At 37.8% G+C, this 24497-nt stretch overlaps 1 protein-coding gene and 1 pseudogene across 1 annotated transcript; one reads left to right on the top strand and one right to left on the bottom strand.

The window, feature by feature from the left end:
* Positions 1–4455: 4455 nt before the first annotated feature.
* Positions 4456–5400, bottom strand: LOC132028085 (putative olfactory receptor 2W6). The gene has a single exon (XM_059416736.1). It carries the CDS (start codon positions 5398–5400, stop codon positions 4456–4458), a length of 945 nt encoding a protein of 314 aa, XP_059272719.1.
* A 15447-nt stretch (positions 5401–20847) lies between these two features.
* Positions 20848–21710, top strand: LOC132028144 (small ribosomal subunit protein uS5-like; annotated as a pseudogene).
* The last annotated feature ends 2787 nt before the right edge of the window (positions 21711–24497 follow it).

Raw genomic sequence — 24497 nt, 5'->3', positions numbered from 1 at the left:
TTTACTTTCAAAGTTACTCATCTTTCAAACACAGAACAGCCATCACATCCTGCAGAAAACCAAACTTCAACAATCAAGTGAAGTGCCCACCCAATTCATCTCATATCACATTATCAATGAGAGACTGCACTTTCCTTTTCTTTGTGTTTCGTATTTGTACCTCCATCATCCCAGCATCATGTGTGACATGTCATAGATCCTCAGTAAATACTTGCTGGCTGAATAATAAAAAGTGAGCAAAATCCCAAATCACTGAATAAATGATTATTTGTCATTATTAATACCCCTAATTGTTTTCTCAAAACAAGAGTTTTGGTATATCAGATATAGTATCACAAATACTGGCAATGAATAGTAATTTCAAATTACAAAATGATAGATTATAATAAAGCTTATTTGTGCTTTATATACCATTCTTTATTCTTATTATAAATTAACATATTTTACAAAAGATTTATTATATATTTATCACTGTGCCAAATATCCTCTTGGGAGAAATAGTATAAAAATACATTGCTCCTACTTGCAAAGACACTATAATATATTTACATTTCTAAGTATTCTAAATAGTATCCAAGTTAATCTCTGCAGCTCTATATGCGGCTAAGAGTCTGCTCCATATGCAAATCCTCCTGGAATCTGATGTTTTTCTTCTTCTAAAGGTGACATAAGGTCAAATCCATAAGCCCTGTGCTCCATGACCACACTCTACACTTGGAATCTATTTTCCTCACCCTCCCGAAACAAATTCACATCAAGAGGGCAGAGAGATACACTTAGAGATGTAAAAGATTCATATTTTCTTGTGAGAGGATCCCACAATTGCAGGAAAAATAGCAGCTTCAATGAAAATATGGTTCAAGCTAGTAAGCATTGATTAAATATCTTTGATTTGAGAAGAAAGACCTGGATGTTGTCAGTGTTGAAAAGTTTACTCTAAACCTTTGAGGAATTTTCAAATTCGTCGAAGTTATAAGCTGCAGTGATGGCTTAGTATTGGTAATGGAATCCCAAGTTTGATTGCATACCTACATTAGAAACACCAACAAATATTTTGCTATTAAAAATTAAATATTAGAGATAAGTTTCTGGGGATTCTTACTGATAAGACTGAAGGACAAAATTGATATGGGTTTTGCATTATCTGGAAAAGAGTTGTGAAGGCAACAAACCTATATCAGGCCTGGTAAAATAGATTTCCAAAGAAGAAGGCAAAGACAGCACACTGGCCCACTCCCCTAGTCCACAAGGCCCCTCTCCTTCCCTTACACACTCTGGCCCCAACCCTCACGCCCAGAAGAGCACAGTGCAGCCTCAGCCAACATCACTGGGTCTTAGCCTCCAGACCATCATTGGGTGTCATCCAGTTTCCTCTGGCTTTGTTGCACAGGAGCTGGTGATAAGTGTCCTTAATGGAGTTATTTCAGAAGAGATAAATAAAATAAAGCTGTCTGGTTATTTTAGTATGAGACATGGAGGAGTGTATCAATGGATGTCCTTTCCCTCACTAACCTACTTCTATCCTTTTCATGTCTCATGCTCTTGGACTTGAGTCATTGGGGTCTGACAGAGTCATTTCACAATGTCAGTACCAATCCAGGAAACAGGAATTCAATCCCAAATTAAGCCTCTTATAATAAACCCTCTTATACTCATCTTTCTCATATAGAGAATATTAATAGTGTTTATCTATCAGTGTTATTATAAATATTAGCTCAGATAAAATAGGAAAAGGGCTAACCATAGTGTCATAGACAATGTTCAATAAATTCCACTTGTAATGAAACAAGATGGGATCAGGAGGGAGAAAAACCATAAGAGACTCAATCTCAGGAAACAAACTGAGGGTTGCTGGGGGGAGACATTGGGGAGGGTATGTGCTATGGTGAGTGCTATGAATAGCATAAGACTGATGGTTCACAGACCTGTATTCCGGAAACAAATAATACATTATATGTTAATAGGAAAAAAATAAAGAGAAAAGTTGTGTCTTAAAAAAATAAAAATTCTACTTGCTACTGTCTTGTAAACATTAAACTATGAAAGAATAAATAAAGAGAAGTGGTTAAAAAAAAATCATCATAGAGTGAGGTGCTTGGGTGGCCCAATTGGTTAAGTGTTCAACTGTCGACTTTAGCTCAGGTCATGATCTCAGGGTCATGAGATCAAGCCCCGTGTCAATCCTCCTTGGGATTCTCTTTCTCTCTCTCTCTCTCTCTCTCTCTCTGTCCCTCCTCAAACCCCCACCCCACCCAAACTTTCTCAATCAATCAATAAACAAAAATAAGTAAGAACTAAATATCATTATAGAAGGACAGGTGCCAAAGAAATACTTTGTTAACTTGACTGATAGGATTTGAATATCTAAAGAAAATACTAATGTGTCAAAAGGAATAAAGGAGAATTATTTGTGGCAAGAGTTGATCTTACTATTCAAGCTCTAAGTAGAGAAGGTTGTTTGAATCTTTTTGTTTTTACTAAAAGCAGTTCAGACAGAGAAAGGCAAATATCATATGATTTCTTTATATGTGGAATCTAAAAATCAAAATAAATGAGCAAACAAAACAGAAATAGACTCGGTGGTTGCTAGAGGAGAAGTTGGTGGGGGATGTGTGAAATAGGTGAAGGGGATTAGGAGATACAAATCTCTGGTTATAAAATAAGCAAATCATGGGGATGAAAAGCAGGAAGTAAACTCGTTACATGTGTGTGGATGCATTGCTAGTGATTCTCATGTAACAGAGACTCAACAAATAATAAGGATTTAAAAAAAGGACTGGAATTTGGGAAAATAGATAAAATTTCTTCCATCTTTGGGGCATTTGGGAGGCTCACTGGGTTAAGCTTCTGCCTATAGCACAGGTCATGATCTCATGGTCTTTGAAGTGAGCCCCACATTGGGCTCTCTGCTCAGCAGGGAACCTCCTTCCCCCCCTTCCTCTGCCAGCTTCTCTGACTACTCGTGATCTCTCTGTCAAATAAATAGATGAAATCTTTTTAAAATTTTTTTCTTCCATCCTTTATTTTCAAGATGATGTCACCTGGGTGATTTCTTGAGCTTAAAATGGAAACTTAAGTGTTCTATTAAAGAAAAGAAAAAATATATATATACACATATATATGTGTATATATATATATACACATATATACATACACTCTCTCTCTCTAAAACAAGCAAGTAAATATATATGTACATATATATTTACTTGTATATATTTACTATATATATATTTACTTGTTTGTTTATAAAACAAGTACTTGTTTGTTTACAAACAAGTAAATATATATATTTACTTGTTTGTTTTAGATAGAGAGAGAGTATGAGTGTGGATGGGGCAGATAGGAACAGATGGAAAGAATCTCAAGCAGATTCCCCACTGAGTGTCGAGCCCAGTGCAGGGCTCATAACCCTGAGATCATGACCTAAGCCAAAATCACGAGTTAGAAGCTTAACCAACTGGCCTACCCAAACTCCCCTAAATGTTCTTTTTTAATTATAAAGAAAGGTCACATGTAGTTACTAAAAAGTTCAAAATTTAATTGTATGGAAACTAAAATCACAAGAGCTATCTGGTTCTCTACTCAGCAGGGAGTATTCCTCTCCCTCTACTCCCCTTCCTTCTCATGCTTTCTCTCTCCCTCAAATATACAAATAAAATATTTTATTTTTAAGAAAGAAACAAGCAAACAAACAGGACAAATGAGCAAAGGGAGAAAGAGAAAGAAAAAAGGGACAGAGAGAGGGTGTACAAGCCAAGAAATAGACTCTTAACTATGGAGAACAAACTGATGGTCACCAGAGGGGAGTTGGAAGGATGCTTCAAGTAGGGGATGGGGATTAAGGGGTGTACCTGTTGTGATGAGCACTGGATGTTGTATGGAATTGTTGAATCACTATATTGTACACAAGAAACAAACATTATACCATATTAACTACCATACCATATTAACTAACTAGAACTAAAATAAAACCTTAAAGCCAAATAACAAAAAAACAAAAACAGGAAACTCCTCACTTAAGAAGAAACAACCTACTGCTAGACGGAGTCCTATGATTTGACTGATGTTGTTTTGCCCACCTCTGAAAAATCACTGTAGTCATAAAAAAAAAAAAAGGAGCTTCAAGAGGAGGCCACTGGTGTTGTCTCATTTTTTTGACATCGCATCACTTAATCTACAGACTGTGTGCTTTGAGTTAGTGTTACTAGTCCCCTGTAATTGTGGATGAAGCCCAAAGATGTGTAAAAGGCAAGTATAGGAGATATTTCCTAAGGTAGATGCCTTTAAACTGAAGAAAAACAGTTCACATCCAGAGACCAAGGGATGAGGTCACACTTGAAATCATCATGTCCAGCTGTGTTCACTCTACTCTGAAAGTTTGCTCTCCACATCGTCACATACATATCTAAGAGACAGACTCCAGAACTTCATGTATTACCCCAGCATTCCTCTCATTCAGGTTTCCTTGGCCCCCTTCTCTCCCTTCAGGATACTCTTCATTGCCCCCTTTACATCCTTGTTCCTCAGAGTGTAGATCAGGGGGTTGACACTGGGAGTGACAATGGTGTAGAAGAGGGTGAGGAACTTGCCTTGGCCTTGGGAGTAGCTTTTGGCTGGCTGCAGGTACATGTAGATGATGGTCCCATAGAAAAGGGAGACCACCATTAGGTGGGAAGAGCAGGTATTGAATGCTTTCCTGCGCCCTGCAGCTGACTTGATCCTCACCACAGCAGCAGCAATCATCCCATAGGAGATGAGGATCAAGGAGAGGGGCACCAGTAGAAGGGCGACACCTAGGGCAAAGGCAAATGCTTCCACCAACATGGTGTCTTCACAGGACATGGCAATCAGAGCAGGCATCTCACAAAGAAAGTGGTCAACTGTGTGGCGGCCACATCGAGAGAGTTGCATTGTCTGGGGACACATGACAAAGGAGTTTAAAAAGCCACAGAACCAGGACACAGTCACCAACTGCAGGCAGAGACGTGGGTGCATGACTACAGTGTAATGCAGAGGCCGGCAGACAGCCACGTAGCGGTCATAGGACATGACAGCCAGTAGAACACACTCGGTTGAGCCCAACACCATGTAGATATAGAGCTGGGCCACACAGCCATGGTAGGAGATGGTCTTCTCTGGACCCCAAAGGTTCCACAGCAGCTGGGGAACAATGCTCGTTGTAAAGCAGAGATCCAAGAAAGAAAGGTTCCCAAGAAAGAAGTACATGGGCGTGTGGAGTCTAGCATCCATGATTGACAACAAGATGATAGCAGTGTTGCCAGCAAGGGTCAGGATGTAGAAGACCAAGATAAAAGCAAAGAGAATAATCTCCAGTCGAGGGCGATCAGAAAAGCCCAGCAAGATGAATGCTTGTTGGTAGCTATCATTGTCTCTTCCCATAGTCTTTGCCAGCTGTTATGGAAACACACAAGCAAGTATTGGATAAGACAGCCAGTGAAGATTCACCCAGCACTCTCCAATTTCCGTGTGTGGATCTATAAAGTTAGCAGAGTCATCTGCTCTTTCATACTTTCCTAGCATACACTTATTGATACCTATTGTATGTAAAGCAGTGTGTCTGATTCTCCTGGAGGGGAGAGGATGAATTAACTCAGAATCTACCCTGTTTGGTGAGTAATTACAAATAATTAGAAAGAAGAGAGGAAGTAAAAGTTCTCTAAAATATTTGTTAAAAAGCTGAGTGTGTTGCAAATTATTCCCAGTTGATCAAAGAACCCCCTATAGAAGAGTTTATGTTCAGGGATACTGCTGTACCTGAGGGAGGTTTTGTTTGGTTTGGTTTGTTTTTTGGGGGTTTTGTTATTGTTGTTGTTTTCCAAAACACTGGTGACAATTTTACATGTGGCAGATTAAGCAAAATATATTTCCAGAAGAGAAAGTAGTACTTGCACAGACACAAATAATCAAATTCATGGATGATATTCAGGGAGTTCACAAATATGAATGTCACACAATTCCTTAACAACACATAATTTTATTGAAATTAAATCCAATAAGATTTGACACTCACTATCAGAGAGTCTAGATTATAAACTGTACTCTGCCTCTGTAAAAGGCACTTCTACACATGTATATCCTGATACTCAGTTTCTCTCTCTATGCTTTAGCTTTTCCTGGTGCGTGCTGTAAAGGAAGCTAAAACCTCTCAAGTCCCCTCACATCTCTACAGGACTGGTGGTATCAGCACAGGCCCTGAACATTTTCAGCTGTACATGTTTCCCACTTTACTGGTGTTCACCCTGTAGCTCTAGAGTTCACCGGGCTTGTCTCAGCCATGGGGATGGCAAATGCCAGTAGCCATTAAGAAATAGCTTTGTACAACATGCAAGAAGGAAGCTGTGGAAATAAGAGTACAGAAACCTTCTGAGGTGTGTGTCTCTGTGTGGCTGATGTAAGCTCCTGTCTAGCCTGACTGTGAAGAATTTATGAACTCTACCCAGCTGGGACTGCACACAGGAATTCCACAAGTTCCCAATTATTACTCTAGGCATAGAACCCCCAATAAAGCCCCTTGAAGACACAGAAGGGGGCAGAAAATGATGAGAAGCAGCCACCCAAGAACCAGATTGTGTGACCTCACTGTATGAACAGAGTACTCAAAGAGACATTCCCACACACATTCTACTGGTGTTGGCTGGGAAGAATCACTTGCATGTCTGTATCCACATACCTGCCACGGCTTTTTTCTAAGCTCAAGAGGTTCCAAGGAGTGGCAAAGAGAAGCTCAACACCAATTGCTTAGCAACATGCATCACTGAGAGCCTGACTTAGCAAAATTGCTGAGAAAATAGGTGACATTTCTCATTTTGCTATTCCTTCATTGCAAGGTGAACCAATGCTCAATTTCATGTCCAGTATCCAGAGGCTGTCCTCTATGTCATCCTACAGGTATTTCTCCCCTAAAAGGTATTTTAAGCATAAAGTACCATATTTTTTTATATGCTTTAGCTCACCTCTCTAGTCTAAACTATGAAATTGAAAGGAATGGAGCTGCTGAAAATGAAAACTGAAACAGGATAGAGCTAAACCTGTAGTCACATGACATTACAAGTCTACACCAGTTTTGATGGCTCTGGCGTGAAGGTCTGAAGCTGGGTTGATGCATTGGGCTTGATTCTCTGACTCTTCACCAATGCTCAGAGGAGAATTTCCTGAATGATATTCTGTGAGCGCTGAGTGGGACTTCATTCCAAGCAGTAGAGCTATTTTTTGTCTGCTTCAGATACACAGCACATCCTAAAAGCCATCATTCTTTCCACATTTACAATAGGTCAGATGTTACCCAGATCTTCTCCACTTACAGTTCTGAGCCATTGTCACAGCATCCCTGCAATTTGGGTAGGCCAACTATTAGGATTTCGGTATTAGGGAGGTCCATAATGCCAGTACTACCCATTAACTCAAAGTTCCCACTACGCATCTCTCGCCTGTTCTTATCATTTTAAACTTGTTTAAAGGTGGTCATTTCCTCCTGCTTCTTCTGCTAACCTGCACATAGGCTTAATAACAAAGGCCTAACACTAAAGTCCATCATTATGGAGAAAAGTTTGTATCATTCTCAGCATTGCTGGGGAAATTTGCCATGATTGTTTGGTCACTGTGCCAAAACAGAATGACACTTAGGTGTTCTGTTCATTGGGAAATCAGAAAGAATGATATGATGTGTGTGCATCAAGTCAGGGGATGGCTTAAGATTGGCCCAGCTAGGAATGGGGAAGCAAGTAGAATACACTCTCTCCTTTCTACTTGCCATAGATCAACTTTGTTCAATTTTGGTGCATTCAATCATTTCTGAATTGATGCAGTAACTCTATTCCAAACTGGAGTTAATGTGCCAAGTGGCAATGAGAAAATGTATTTAATTTCTCCAACAGACACAAACATTAATAGAACTAACACACAAGACAATCATATATCCTCACACAAGGGACCAAATATACAGAAATGAAACTCATTGCTACCACAAAGCTCCTATCCACATCTTCACTCTTGTTTTTCCCAATTTTGTCAGCCCTCCTTACTTCAATTCCAAAGATCCATCAGGAGTTTTCTTGGGGAGAAGGCAACTAATTCTGCTCCCATTTAGTTTCTGGGTCTTCCAGAAGAAATTCCAACAAAAACTCTGATGAAGGATTGAGCACAGAAGTAAGGTCTACCCCATAAAAATGGTAATGAATCTTTAAGTGGCACAGCATGATGAATATCTAACAATGGTCTGAAGTTCTCTTGACCAGCCTGAGTTAGCATTTCCTCTGTAGCTCAGGAGGGAAGTGGCAGAGTGCCACATTTCAAATCAGCATGCTTTATGTCACACACATATATACAGGTACCCTAGGGCTAAGAAAACGATTGGTGACACCCAGGGAGAAAGGAAAGCATATATTCTAAGGGCTTTAAGAATTTACATAAGCAAAAATAATGAATACTGTTATGCTGAAAATAAATAAAAAATAAATTTTAAAAAATTTACCTAAGTGTCATTTTATTGGTACTCAAGGGGATGAAAAGGCAATGTAATATCCTGTCCCCTTGGGAATTTGGAATAGTCTGGGGCCTTGGGACAGATAAGAGTTTGTTTACGGAGCTAGGACATTAGGGACTGGTGTTCTCATCCAGAGGTTGACCCACTCCCTCATGTAGAAAGGCCCCAGGGAAGCATCATGGAAAGTTACCAAACAAGGGACTCAGGTTTCCATGAAAAGAGAATGGGTTTCTGGGTTTCATGTAAAAATAAAAGCAGATCAATTTCTTCATTTGGTCCTGGATTCACAAAATTAAAACCATGAAACTCTAGGGAGACAAGGAACCCCAAATAGTTGAATCTGTACCCTCCATCATGGGAAAGAATGGAATAAGGGAAAACATGTAGGAAAGTCTGAGGTCAGTCATTGCCATATTGAGATGCCAAGGGAAACTTCACTTTTCCTTCTTCAACACCCAGTGTATACTAAAGCTTCTACCTGCATGGTGCCATATAGTGAGGCTGTTGTTTAGCCAGTCCAGTCTAGCAAGTGATGCAACAATGTCTACCCCTCTCCTGGCCATAGTCTACAATGTCTACCCCTCTCCTGGCCATAGTCACTGTGCTTAATGTCTTTCCAGGGATAAATTGCCTTTTCTTGCCTCCTGCAGACCTCCCAAACATTCTAGAAGAATCCACAACTCTTAGCATATGTTAGTATCTTTTATCTACTTAGAAATAGATTGAGATTCATTAAAAATAACTTAAATTTGGACACCAACAATTTTGATATAGTATTATAATTGTTAATGCATCTTCTTAATATTATGAAGTCTGCATCTTGGTGTTTGGATACATGCATTTGTGACTGCTTCCATTTGTGTCAGTTTGGGTATATATGTGAGATCTTGGCAATTAAGTACTTAGGATTCCATTAAAGAATATAAAATTCTTAAAAGCACAACCCTATACATATTTAGAACTTACAGGAATTTTAGAAATTATCTGATCCTTGAGCAGTAATAACAATACTGAGACAAAGAAAAAATCAGAGAGCTGACTGATATGTGGCCCCTACGTTTGACCCTGACTCTCCTTGTAGGAAAACACAGAACATGTGCAAATGGTTATAATCTGCAGGCCAGCAATTCCTGAAATGTAGTCCTAGGATCAACATCATCTGCTAACCTGATAATTTGTTAGAATTCCAAATTCTTTTTCTTTTCTCCCTATTACCTGGATCTTCGTTTCTTCCAGCTTTATTGAGATACAACTGAGATATAGCATTGACTAAGTTTAAGGTGCACATCATGATGATTTAACATACATTGTGAAATGATGAACACAATGGGGTTGACTAGTCCCTCCATCATCCCATATAATTAACTTTTTGTACATATGTGTGGTAAGAACATTTAGCATCTTTAAAGTATAATACAGTTTTGTAAACTATAGTCATTGTGGTTTATATTAAAGCCCAGAACTTACTCATCTTTTAACTGAAAGTTTGGACCCTTTGGCCAATATCCTTTTCCCCCACCTCACCCCCAGCCCCTTGCTTTTTCTCTGTCTCTATGAGTATGGCTTTTGTTGTTGTTGCTTTTTAGATTCCACATATAAATGAGAGCATACATTGTTTGTCTTTCCTTGCCTAATTTATTTCATGTTCTCAAGGGCCCATCCATGTTGTCACATTGGCAGAATTTCCTTCTTTCTAATGGCTGTGTAATAATGGAATATTGTGTATACATTACATAATGGAATATTATTGAATAGAATATATATTGTGTTCCATATATATATGCCATTCATCTGCTGATGGACACTTAGGTTGTTTTCATGTATTGTATATTTTGAATAAAGCTAAAATAACCATGACCATGCAGATTTCTCTTCAAGTTAGTAATTTAATTTCCTTCAGATATGCACACAAATATGGGATTAATGGACAACATGGTAATTCTATTCTTTTTAATTTTTTTTAAACTGTACACTATTTTCCATAGCAACTGAACCAGTTGGCATTCCTACAACAGAGTATGAGGGAGGGTTCCCTTTTCTCCACGTCCTTGCCAATACTTTTTATCTCTTATCTCTGTGATTTTGGCCATTGTTACAGGTGTGAGATGGTATCTCATTTTGGTTTTGATTTGCATTTCCCTGATAATCAGTGATGTTGAACACCTTTTAATGTACCTGTTGGTCATCTGAATGTCTTCTTTGGAAAAATGTCTATTCAGGCCCTCTGTGCATATTTTAAACAGGTTATTTGGCTTTTTGTTTATTTTTTGGTTTTTGTTTTTGGGTTGGGGGGAGTGTTTTTAGGGGGTTTGTTGTTGTTTAGTTGTATGAAATCCTTATACATTTTGGATATTAACCCCTTATCAAATATATGGTTTGCAAATATTTTTTCCCCATTCTATAGATTCCCTTTTCATTTTGTCAATTGTTTCATTTGCTGTGAAGAGGCTTTTTAGTTTCAGGTAGTCCCACTTGTTGATTTTGCCTTTGTTACTTATGCTTTCTTTTTTTTTTTTTTTAAGATTTTATTTGTTTATTTGTGAGAAAGACAGAGACAGAGCACAAGCAGAAGGAGGGGCAGAGGGAGAGAGAGAAGCAGACTCCTCACTGAGCAGGGAGCCTGGTGTTGGACTCCATCCCAGGACCCTGAGATCATGCTCTGAGCTGAAGACAGGTACTTAACAAACTGAATTACCCAGGAACCCCAGTCCTTTCAAGTGACATATCCAAAAATTTTATTGTCAAGAACAATATCAAAGAGCATTTTTCCTGTTTTCTCATAAAAGTTTTAAAACGTCAGGTCTTACATTTTATGTCTTTAATCCATGTTAAGCTGTTTCTTTCTTTCTTTTTTTTAAGATTTTATCCTTTTATTTGACAGACAGAGATCACTAGTAGTCAGAGAGGCAGGCAGAGAGAGAGGAAGAAGCAGGATCCCGATGCAGGGCTCGATCCCAGGACCCCAAGATAATGACCTGAGCCAAAGGCAGAGGCTTTAACCCACTGAGCCACCCAGGTGCCCCTCAAGCTGTTTTTTCTAAATGGTGTAAGTTAGGGATCAAAACCCATTGTTTTGTATATGATTACCCACTTTTCCCAACACCATTATTGAAGAAATTATTTTGAGCCCCTACTGAATATTCTTTACTCTTTTTTCAACCATCAGTTAAATGTATATGCAAACATTTATTTCTGGGCTCTTGTTTATATTCAACTGCCTTTGTTTCTATTTTTATGAAAGTGCCAGACCATTTTTATTAATATAGTCTACAGTCAGCAACTGTGATGGCTCCACCTTTGTTCCTATTTCTTAAGATTGTTTTGGCTAATCAAAAGAAATGAAATCTTTCTATTTGCGACAACGTGGATGGAACTAGAGCATATCATGCTTAGCGAAATAAGTCAAGCAGAGAAAGACAACTATCATATGATCTCCCTGATATGAGGAAGTGGTGATGCAACATGGGGGCTTAAGTGGGTAGAAGAAGAATCAATGAAACAAGATGGGATTGGGAGGGAGACAAACCATAAGTGACTCTTAATCTCACAAAACAAATTGAGGGTTGCTGGCGGGGGGGTGGGAGAAGGGGGGTGGGGTTATGGACATTGGGGAGGGTATGTGCTTTGGTGAGTGCTGTGAAGTGTGTAACCTGGCGATTCACAGACCTGTACCCCTGGGGATAAAAATATATGTTTATAAAAAATAAAAAATAAAAAAAAAAGATTGTTTTGGCTATTCACGGTCTTTTGTGCTCCCATTTAAATTTTAGGATTGCTTGTTCTCTTCATATAAAATCCCATTGGAATTCCAATTGATTGGGATTGCATTAAATCTATGGATGGTTTTGGATAGTATGAACATTTGAACAGTATTAATTGTTCTAATCCATGAACCATGAAAGATACCATGGAGTATCTTTTCATTTATATGTAACTTTTCAATTTCTTTTATTAAAGTCTTATAGTTTTGGTATACAGATCTTTCACTTTCTTGGTTAAATTTATTCTTCTGTATTTTATTATTGTTAGTGCTATTGTAAATGGGGTTGTTTTATTTATTTTTGAAGTATTTTATTGTTGGTATGTAGAACTGCAACTGACTTCTATAGGTTGATTTTGTATCCTGCAACTTGACTGATAAAATTCCAAATTTGTGAGCTGCATTTTAGAGTTGCTGAAACAGAAATTCTGAGTGGGGCTCAACAATCTGTGTTTTCATAGACCCTCCAGGTGATGTCCATACATGGCTAGTCTGAGAACCATTGCTCTATGCCTATATATCTTTATCCTTAAAGTCTCCTTTAAATGAGTTTATGTTTGAGTAATAATCTAAAGATATTATACCATAAAGAAAGATTTTACTTGGATCAATTAATCAGATTGTCTTGGGAAATTTTATCATCCATGTGAGATTTCTGTGTGGTTTGAAGTACAGAGTGTATTTTTATCAACTCTAAGTTCAAAGTTTCCTATCAATGTCTCAGGGAAGATTTTAATGACATCAATTAATACAATGAACTATAAATGCTTCTACTGACTTCCTTTTCTTGAGATGCTTCTGAAAAGAGGAAGATTTTGAAGGAACTCACAAAGAGAATAATCAACATTACCTCATGCCTCTACCTGGAAAACTTGGTTAGTTGAGAGGGAAGGTAATCAGGAAAAGGTCACAGAAGATCGCTCACTCAGAATAGAATATCTTTAAGTGAAAAATATGTGAAACAGCTAAATTAGCCAACAATTTTTATTTGCTTTGCAATAAAAGCTTCAGGAAAGACCAGATGGGGTTTCAATTCCAACTTTCCTTTTCAATAGCTTCATAATTTTGACAAGCTGTCTCACTTCCTCAAGCTTCTTTATTTAACAGTAAAATGGAAAAATTAATAAAATACAATTCAAGTGATTGCTGTGATGATGAAATGAATGATGATAATAATTCCATGTAAAATGTTTCTCATAGGGACACTTGGGTTATTCAGTCAATTAGCATCCAACTCTTGGTTTCAGCTCAGGTCGTGATCTCAGGGTTGTGAGATCCAGCCCCATGCTGGATTCCACAGTCAATGGGGAGGCTGCTTAAGGTTCTTTCTCTCCCTCTTCCTCCATCTCTCCCTCTGATATCTCAAATATATAAATAAATCTTAAAGAAAAGTGAAATAATAAAATATTTCTCCCAATGCTCACATATAGGGACAAACCCATAGACATCAGTTGTAAATCACTACTAAACTATTTTGTGCTCTAGTCTTCACATTTCTTCAGAAACAAAAAGGTAGTAAAAGTGGACGGGGCTACACATTCTGTCATATGGTGTTCACTGAGGAGGCCCCAAGTTCAAAGCTGGACTTGGAAAATGACATCCAAGATGGTGTCTAGAAATTAGAATGGAGTATGATTTTCTTTGATGACTCATCAGTAGTTCATAAACATTGACTTTGTAGTTATTGGCAATCGTACTCTTTTGCATCTTATTTGTCTCTGTAATACCATTCTGACTCAATTCACCCCCCAAATTACATCTGCCTCCCACCTATTTTATGTTTCATTCAATGTTCCTAGGTTCTCTTGGGAGAGTGTATAAGGAAATAGAGGTGGCATGTATTTGAAAGCCTGTATTTATAGTTTTCATTAGAATGTATCATATATAGAGAAATATGCTTATATTAGAAAGTAGATGGGGTGCCTGGGTAGCTCAGTGGGTTAAAGCCTCTGCCTACAGCTCAGATCATGATCCCAGGGTCCTGGGATTGAGCCCTGCATCAGGCTTTCTGCTCAGCAGGGAGCCTGTTTCCTCCTCTCTCTCTCTGCCTGCCTCTCTGCCTACATGTGATGTCTGACAAATCAATCAATAAATCAATCAATAAATCTTAAAAGAATATATAAAGAAAGTAGACACACCTATGTAACCATCCAAAGGAAGGAAGGAAGAAAAAGAAATTTCCAGCACCCCAAAGCCCCCATGAACTGTTCCCTTCCACCTCTTCAAAGATAAAGCTTATCTGCTCTGACTCTATAGACTAGTTTTTTTTTAATTTAATATGTGTAATCATACATTAAATATATATTTTATTTCTATATTAGTTTGCTCAATTTTGCTTTTATCCATTTTCATTGCATACAGTGTCCATTTTATGAATACATCACACTTCATTTGTTCACTTATGGATAGTTATCAGATTGCTTTCTGTCTGAGACTGTTATGGGTTTAGATATGAAGGCTATGGGTATTATTGTACATCTTTTGGTATAGATGTGCACTTACACTTGATAAATATACACCTAAGAGAAAACTATGATCTTAGAAAATGTGTATGTTTGAATTTAATGAGAAAAATGTCCAAAAGTTTTTCAGAAATATTTTCCAAAATATCAATCATATTCCCATCAGTGGTGAGTGGAGTTACTGTGCTCAATGTCTCCCCTAGTGTGTAATTTATCAAGGCTTAAATTTTAGATCTCAGACATGTTAGTGATACCTCACTGTATTTTAAGGTGCATATTACTGATTACTAATGAGTAGGACACCTCGTATACTCACTATTTGTACATCTTCTTTTACCAAGTGTCCCTTTAAGTACACTCGTACTGGTCCAGTCTTCTGTTGAATTGTTACTTTTCTGTTTCCTTATCCATTTGTAGAATATTGTTTTAGAGAGAGAGTGTGGGAGTCAGAGGGAAAGGAATAGAGAGTCTCAAGCAGAGTCCATGCTAAAGCATGGAGCCTGATGCAGGGGCTCAGTCCTATGACCCTGAGATCGTGACCTGAGCCAAAATGAAGAATCAGATTGAGCCACCCACTCAACCCATTTGTAGAAGTTTTTAATGTGTTCTGCCTATTGGCTCTTTGCCAGTTATGTGTAATACAAATATTTTTATCTAATTTGTGGCATTCCTCTTCACTCTTTCAGTGTTGTCTTTGGATGTAGTCCTTAAACTAGAAAGATAAAACACCAAAACAATTTGGAAAAAAAATGAAAAATAAAAAGGGAAGAATCATTCTACATCATATCAAGATTTATTAAAGGTATAGTAACCAAATGTAGGAATTATTAGAGAAGGGATAAACACAGAGATCAATAGGACACATTAGAAAACCTAGAAATAAGCTGACATAAAACATGCCTGACTGATCTTTCACAAAAATGCAAAAACAGATCAATGGAGAAAAATTAGCCTTTTCCACAATAGTTGCTGTAAGAACTGGACATCAATTGCCAAAAAAAAAAAAAAAAAAAAGAAAGAAAGAAAGAAATCCATTTAAGTCACACAAAGCTTATGCAAAAGTAATGGGTCAAAAACTCAAAATAAAAATAGATCACATATTATACAGAAAGTTCCTACACTTGATATCAAAAGTACAGTCTATAAAAATCTTAACAAATTGTGCTTTATCCACATTAAAACTTTCATTCAGTAAAAGATCCCATTAAGAGAATGAAAGTACAAGCCAGTCATTGGGGAGAATATTTGCAATATATTAGGTATCTTGTATCCAGTATACATAAATAACTCTTACATAATAGCACTAAAAACAACTAATTAATCCAAATGAGCAAGGCAAAGCCAAGTGGTATCCCAGGACTGCTGCATAGGAGAACCAAACGCGGTCCTTCCACAAATATCAACAATCAGCTAACCACAAATACAACTCCAAGAGAGCTGAGTAGTCCACTTAAGAAGTTTAGGGTTTTTTGGGGGCGCCCGGGTGGCTCAGTGGGTTAAAGCCTCTGCCTTTGGCTCAGGTCATGATCCCAGGGTCCTGGGATCCAGCCCCATATCGGGCTCTCTGCTCAGCAGAGAGTCTGCTTCCTCCTCTCTCTCCCTTTCTGATTCTCTGACTACTTGTGATCTCTGTCTGTCAAATAAATAAATAAAATATTAAAAAAATAGGATCTTTAAAAATATATTTTATTTATTTATTTGAAAGACAGAGATCACAAGTAGGCAGAGAGGCAGAAAGGGAGAGGGGGAAGCAGGCTCCCTACTGAGCAGAGAGCCTGACACAGGGCTCTATCCCAGGACCCTGAGATCATGACTAAGCTTAAGGCAGAGGCTTAACCCACCGAGCCACCCAGGTGCTCCTTGCTTAAGAAATTTGAGCAACACAGGGGAACAAAAATATTTTAAAATAACTGAAAACCCCCAAATTCCCACCTCCTACTGTAATCACATTGGGCATTAGCCTTCAACATTAGATTTTTTTTTTTTCTTTTGGAGGGAAGAAACACAAAACAAACAGACCATAACATTGTTTTCATTTTCATTTGTCTGAAGGTATTTTTTTAATTCTCTTTTGATTTCCCTTTATCTGATATGTCATTTGTAAATATCTTCTTCTATTCTACAGGTTGCCTTTTAGTTTTGTTGACTGTTTCCTTTGCTGTGCAGAAGCTTTTTATCTTGATGAAGTCCCAATAGTTCATTTCTGCTTCATTTCCCTTGCCTCCAGTGACATGTCCAGTAAGAAGTTATTGGTGGAGAACAGAGGTTGCTGTCTGCTCACCTCCAGGATTTTGATGGTTTCCTATCTCACATTTAGGAATTTCATCCATTTTGAGTTTATTTTCCAGTTTAGCCAGTGTGTTCCTCCACAATTCATATGTTGAATTCCTGTCCCCACAACATGATGATATTAGGAGGTGTAGATGTTGGGAGATGTTAACTCATGATAGTGGAATCTCCACAAACAGGAGACCTCATAGAGCTCCCCAGTCCTTTCTGCCATGTGAGGACACAATGAGAAGTCTGCAGCCAGAAGAGTGCCCTCAATCAACCCATGCTGGCACGCTGACCTCAGACTTCCAACAGTCAGACGTGTGAGAAGTAAATGTGTGTCTTATAAGTTACCCCATCTCTGGTATTTTGTTATAGCAGCCCAGTTGTCTGACTGATACAGACAACATGCCAAAACTTACCAGATGAACAAAGGCAGTTCTAAGAGGAAAGTTCATTGCAATTATATATAAAAAATAAATAAATGTATTTAAAAAAATACATATATATATATATATACATACATACAAATATATATATATATGTATTTTTTAAAAAGATCTCGAATAAACAAAAACTTCATAGTTAAAACTTCATGGTTAATGATACTAGAAAAAGAAGAACTAAACCCAGAGTTACTAGAAAGAAAGGAAATAATAAATATTATAGAAGGAATATATCAAATAGAAAATAAAAATAATATATTAACAAAGGAAAAAAAACAAAAGGTGCAAATAAATAAAATCAGAAATGAAAGAGGATACGTTATTATGAAAGGTTCAGAATTTTTTAAAAAGATTATAACACATAATTATGAACAACTATAAGCCCCAAAAATCAATGGCCTAGAAGAAAATAATAAATTATTAGAAGCACACACTCCACTAAGACTGAATCAAGAAGAAATGGAAAGCTTGAATAGATCAGTAATGAAGGCAATAGATTCAGTAATCAAAAACCTTCCAAAAAGAAAATCCAAGGACCAGATGAGTTCCCAGATGAATACTTGCAAACATTCAAAGGTTTATTTGCACCAAGTTTTCTTAAAATTTTCCCCAAAACAAAATAGGGAGCATTTCTAAACTAATATTTTTTAATTTATTTTTTAATTTATTTTCAGCATAACAGTATTCTAAACTAATTTTTATGAGGCCAGCATTGCCCTCATACCAAAAGAAGACATACAAATGGCAAACAGGCACACAAAAAGATATTAAACATCACTAATCATCAAAATACATATAAAAAGCACAATGAAATATTACCTCACAACTATTTGGATGGATACTATAGAGATTATAAGGGATAACATGCATTAACTAGGCTGTGGAGAAAAGACAATCCTTGCACAGTTGGTGGGTTGCTAAATTGGTACAGCCATTATGGAAAACACTAAAAAGTTTAGAAACAGCTTCTGAACTATAGAGGACAAACTCAAAGTCACAAAGAGGGGAGGTTGGTGGAGGGATGGGTTAAATTGGTGATGAGGATTAAGGAGTGCACCGGTTGTGATGAGAATTCAGTGTTGTATGAAAGTATTCAATCACTAAATTCTACACCTGAAACTAATATTACACTGAACATTAACTAACTAGAAATTTAAATAAAAACTTAGAAAAATAGAAAACAATATGAAGCTTCCTCAAAAAACTAAAAATATACTATCATATGATTCATCAAGTTAACTGAATTGAGTACATATCTAAAGAAAATAAGATCATTACCTGGAAGAAATATCTTCAATCTTATGATCATTGTAGGATTACTCATGGTAACTAAGGTATAGAAACCACCCAGTGAAAAAATTAAGAAAGGAAATGTGATTAATGTACACAGTGGAACTAAGTATTTACCCCCAAAATACAGATGCATTGAAAAGAAGGGCAACCTGGACCCCAGTGTTCATAGCAACAATGGCCACCGTCTCCAAACTGTGAAAAGAGACAAGACGCCCTTCAACAGATGAATGAATAAAAATATGGTCCAAATATACAATGGAATATTATGCCTCCATCAGAAAGGATGAATACTCAAATTTTGTATCAATGTGGATGGGACTGGAAGAGATTATGCTACGTGAAATGAGTCGAGCAGAGAGTTGATTATCACATGGTTTCACTTACTGGTGGAGCATAAGGAATGACACAGAGGACATTGGGTGAAGGAGAGGATAAGTGAGTTGTGGGAAATCAGAGGGGAAGAGGAACCATGAGAGACTGTGGACTCTGAGAAACAAACTGAGGGTTTGGGGGGTGGGGATTGGGGATTAGGAGAGCCTGGTGGTGGGTATTAAGGAGGGCCTGTATTGCATGGAGCACTGGGTATAATGCATAAACAATGAATCTTGGAATACTGAAAAAATTACATTAAATTCAAAAAAATTAAATTAAAAAAAACATACACAGTGGAATATTATATGGCCTTAAAATAAAGGGAAATCCTGCCAATTGTAACAACATGGATGTTACAACATAGAACATGTCATGCTAAGTGAAATAATCCAGACACAGTAAAACATATATTGCATTATCTCACTTATATGTGGAATCTAAAATAATACAATATATAGAAGCAGAGGATAAAATGATATTTGACAGGGGGGAGGAAGAAATAGTGAAATGTTGGTCAAAAGGTACAGTTTTAATTACAAGATGAATAAGTTCTGGAGATCAAATATTCAGCATGATGACTACAATTAATATTGTCTTGTAGGATCATGTTGGTATAAGATGTTCCTTGTTTTGTCCACCATTAACATCAAAAGTTGGGTATTTATGAACAAAAATGCCTGTGTGGAAGTTGTGGGATCTAGCCTCATAGGCCAGGGACCCAGGAGGAGTCTCATCCCTTGTGCATCAGGTAAAAGGGAGACAGATCTGGGAGTAGACTGTGTAACTGCAAACCTACCCAACATTTTCAGCCACGTCACCTGTGATACACTGAATTGGACAGATAACCATGGATGAGTGCGAATTTATAGAATTTCAGGTTTCTAGAGAAGTTCCAATACTCCAAGAGAGCAAAAGCCATGAGAACTTGAATTTAGAGTTGGTAAGAGGAACTTTGCAAGTATTACTCCACAAACCCAACCTTGGTTGTATAGTGTGAAAAAAGAAGAGACCAGGAATCCTTCCACAGTGGGGAAGGGATAACAATGAGCAAGTACCCACTTGAACAGCTATGTGGAACAATGCTGAAGAAAGGCATCTGTCCCCCACAGTAACCAGTGTGTAAAAATGAGGGCTGGGAATAGACAGATCAGGAACCAGGCAGATAAGAGTATCAGAACATTAAGAGGGCATTAAACTGACATGGGTCCTGCTGGCTGCATTCTAGGCTTCAGCAGGAAGCCTATCCATAAGCTGATAGAAAAACCTCACCCAAGGATTCTTCCCAATTTTTCGAAAACACCCCTAATGTCCTGAGCACCAGACCCACACCTCTGCCTACTCTGCAACCAGCTTCTGAGAATGGCAATAAGAGTAAGGTTGGCTAGACAGAAGTTCATGCAGGAAACAAGCCAGGGTTGTGAGCAAGGGACAAGCCACAATATTGACCTATAGCACCACCTTTGGGAAAACCAAAAAGAACGTTCCAGCAGCCATCCTGCTGAGATAGAAGATTGAGAAAAGACATAAAAGCTTAAGAATCATGCCACAAAAGGAAATAGGAAGTATGGAGCAGATGACTCTGCACAAAGTTACAGAAAATCCCAAATATCAGTAGGACCAACAAAATATTTCTCACATGAAGACAGCTAATAAAAATTAGAGGAGATGACTGCTAAGTCAAGTATACAAGGAACAATACAAATCTCCAAAGAACTTCTCTGAGAAAACACCAAATGGCATATGACGCTGGTGTTGCCAGACTGCACAGAGTCAGAGGGCCCTGGAATGTGAGGCCATGGAGGCTTTCAAGGAGGCTTTTGCAGTGGCATCCAGGGTCAGGGGCCAAGACAGCAGAGTTTGTGGAAACAAGGCCAAGAATGAGGAGTGGATCCCCCTCACCAAGGTCACCTGGTCAAGGACATGAAGAACAAGTCCTGGAGGAGATATATTTTATCTCCCTGCCCATCAAGGAATCTGAGATCATTGACTTCTCTCTGGGAGCATCCCTCAAGGATGAGGTTTTGAAGATTCTGCTGGTGCAAAAGCAGACCCATGGTGGCCAGTGGACCAGGTTCAAGGCATTTGTTGCCATCAAAGATGACAATGGACACATCAGTCTGGGTGTCAAGTCTCCAAGGAGTTAGCCACTGCCATCCGTGGGGCCATCTCCTGGCCAAGGTTTCCATTGTCCTGTGTAGCTGAGCTACTGGGGGAACAAGATCTGCAAGCCCCACAGTGTTGTGTACAAGGTAACTGGCTGTTGTGGGTCTGTGTTACTGTATCTCATCTCTGCTCCCAGAGGCACTGGCATTGTCTCAGCCCCTATGCCCAAGAAGCTAATGATGATGGCTGAAATTTATGACTGCTACACCTGGCCAGAGGCTGAACTGGCACTCTGGGCAACTTTGCCAATTCTACTTTGGATACGATCTTCAAGACCTGCAGTTATCCCACTCTTGACTTCTGCAAGGATAGTGTTTACCAAGTATCTCTATCAGGATATCATTGACCATCTTCTGAAGACCTACAGCAGAATATCTCTACAGAGAACCTAAGCTTCAGCTGTGGCCACCACGTCATTTTACACAAGAAAAATAAAGTGATCTAAAGCTTGTTAAAAACAAAACAAAACAAAACAAAAGCCAACAATGAATCTTGGAATACTACAACAAAAACTAATGACCTGTGGTTTCACGTATTAATGGAGCATAAGAAATAACACAAAGGATATGGGGATATGGAGAGGGAAAGGGAGTTGAGGTAAATTGGAGGGGGAGATGAACCATGAGAGACTATAGACTCTCAAAAACAATCTGAGGGTTTTGAAGGGGCAGGGGGCGGGAAGTTGGGTGAGCATGGTGGTGGGTATTATGGAAGGTATGTATTGTATGGAGCACTGGGTGTGGTGCATAAACAATGAATTCTGGTACATTGAAAATAAATTAAAAAAATTAAAAATTAAAAAAAAAACTAATGACCTACTGTATGGTGACTAACATAATATAATAAAAAATTTAAAAAAAATATACAAATAAAAACAAAACCAAAAACCATATGTAATTTAAGGGAAAAGAAACACTCCAAAAACATGAAGAATCAAGAAAATATAACATCACCAAAAATTGATAATAATAATGCAATAATCAAACACAAAAAATAAAGTCCTGCTGGGGAACCTGACTGGCTCAGTTAGTAGAGCATGTAACTCTTGATCTCAGGGCATGAGTTCAAGCTCTGCATTGAGAAGAAAAATAAATAAATTATGTAAATGTATAAACTATGTGTATAGTTTATATCTAAATACTAAAGAATTCAAAATTGTTGTATAGTTGTTCAGAGGAAACTGTGAGCTACAAGAGAACACTAACATATAAGTCAACAAAATCAGCAAAACAATACACAAGCTAAAAGAGAAACATAATGAAGAGAAAGAAATAATTAAAACAAACAAACAAACAAACAAACAAACAGAAATCCTGGAACTAAAGAATTCAGTGAATAAAATGAAGAATGGAATAGAAAGCATCAACAACAGACAACATCAGGTAGAAGACAGAATCAGTGAGTTAGAGGATAAAACTTAGAAATAACCCAGTCATAAGAGAATGAGAAAAAAATAATGAAAAAGAGCAAAGTGTATGTAATCTATGAGATACCATCAAAAGAACCAATACCAGAATCACTGGAGTTCCAAAAGGAGGAGTGAGAGAAGGGAGCAAAAATTTTGTATCAACATTGGCAGGACTGGAGATTATGTTGAGTGAAAGAAGTCAAGCAGAGAGAGTCCATGATCATATGGTTTCACTTACTTGTGCAGCATAAGGAATAACATGGAGGACATTAGGAGAAGGGAAGGAAAACTGAATTGGGGGATATTGGAAGGGGAAATGAACCACGAGAGACTGTGGACTCAGAAACAAACTGAGGGTTTTGTAGGGGAGAAGAGTGGGGAGTTAGGGGAGCCTGGTGGTGGGTATTAAGGAGTGCATGTATTGCATGAAGCACTGGATATAGTGCATAAACAATGAATCTTGGAACACTGAAAAAATAAAACAAAATTTAAAAAAAAAATTAAAAATTGTTTAAACAAATAGTGGTTGGGTGCCTGGGTGGCTCAGTTAATTAAGATCTGCCTTTAGCTCAGGTCATGATCCTGGAGTCCTGGGATCAAGTCCCGCATTGGGCTCCCTGCTCATACAGGAACCTGCTTCTCTCTCCATCTGCCTCTCTCTCTCTCTCTGCCTCTCATGAATAAATAAATAAAATTGTTAAAAAATAAAGAAAGAAGACATAATTGCCTGTGTTCTCCCCTAGGATTCCATTGGATTCCTGCCTCATGTTGAGGTCTTTTTCCAATTTCAAGTTTATCTTTGTGTACAGTGTAAGAGAATGGTTGAGTTTCATTCTTCTACACATAACTGTCCAAATTTTCTGAGCACCATTGATTGAAGAGACTGTCTTTTTTCCACTGGATATTTTTTCCTGCTCTGTCGAAGATTATTTGACCATAGAGTTGAGGGTCCATATCTTGGTGCTCTACTCTGTTCCACTGGTCTATGTGTCTGTTTTTGTGCCAGTACCATGCTGTCTTGGTGATCACAGCTTTGTAGAAAATCTTGAAATCAGGCAATGTGATGCCACCAGTTTTGCTTTTCTTTTTCAACATTTCCTTATCAATTCAGGGTCTCTTCAGATTCCATACGAATTTTAGAATCCTAAAATTGTTTGCTCCAGCTCTTTGAAAAATGCCTATGGAATTTTGATTGGAATGGCATTGAAATTATAGATTGCTCTAGGCAGTATAGACATTTTAACAATGTTTATTCTTCCAGTCCATGAGCATGGAATGGTCTTCCATCTTTTTGTGTCTTCTTCAATTTCTTTTATGAGTGTACTGTAGTTCCTCGAGTACAGATCTGTACCTCTTTGGTTAGGTTTATTCCCAGGTATCTTATAGCTATTGCTGTTATAATAAATTGAATTGACTCTCTAATTTCCCTTTCTGCATTTTCATTTTTATTGTATAAGAAACGACTGATTTCTGAAATTGATTTTGTATCCTGCCATGTTACTGAATTGCTGTATGAGTTGTAGTAGTTTGGGGGTGGAGTCTTTTTGGTTTTCCAGATAAAGTATCATGTCATCTGTGAAGAGAGAGTTTGACTTCTTCATTACCAATTTGAATACCTTTTATTTCTCCTTCTTGTCTGATTTATGTTGCTAGGACTTCTAATAGGACATTGGCCACAGCAACTTCTTTCAAGATATGTCTTCAAAGGCAAAGGAAAAAAAAAGTGAAAATGAATTTTGGGGACTTCATCAAGATCAAAAGCTTCTTCACAGCAAAGAAAACAGTCAACAAAACAAAGAGGCAACGCACAGAATGGAAG

The sequence above is a fragment of the Mustela nigripes genome, chromosome 12, assembly GCF_022355385.1.
Source record: "Mustela nigripes isolate SB6536 chromosome 12, MUSNIG.SB6536, whole genome shotgun sequence".
NCBI lineage: Eukaryota > Metazoa > Chordata > Mammalia > Carnivora > Mustelidae > Mustela > Mustela nigripes.
This window is presented reverse-complemented; position numbering and strand designations above follow the sequence as displayed.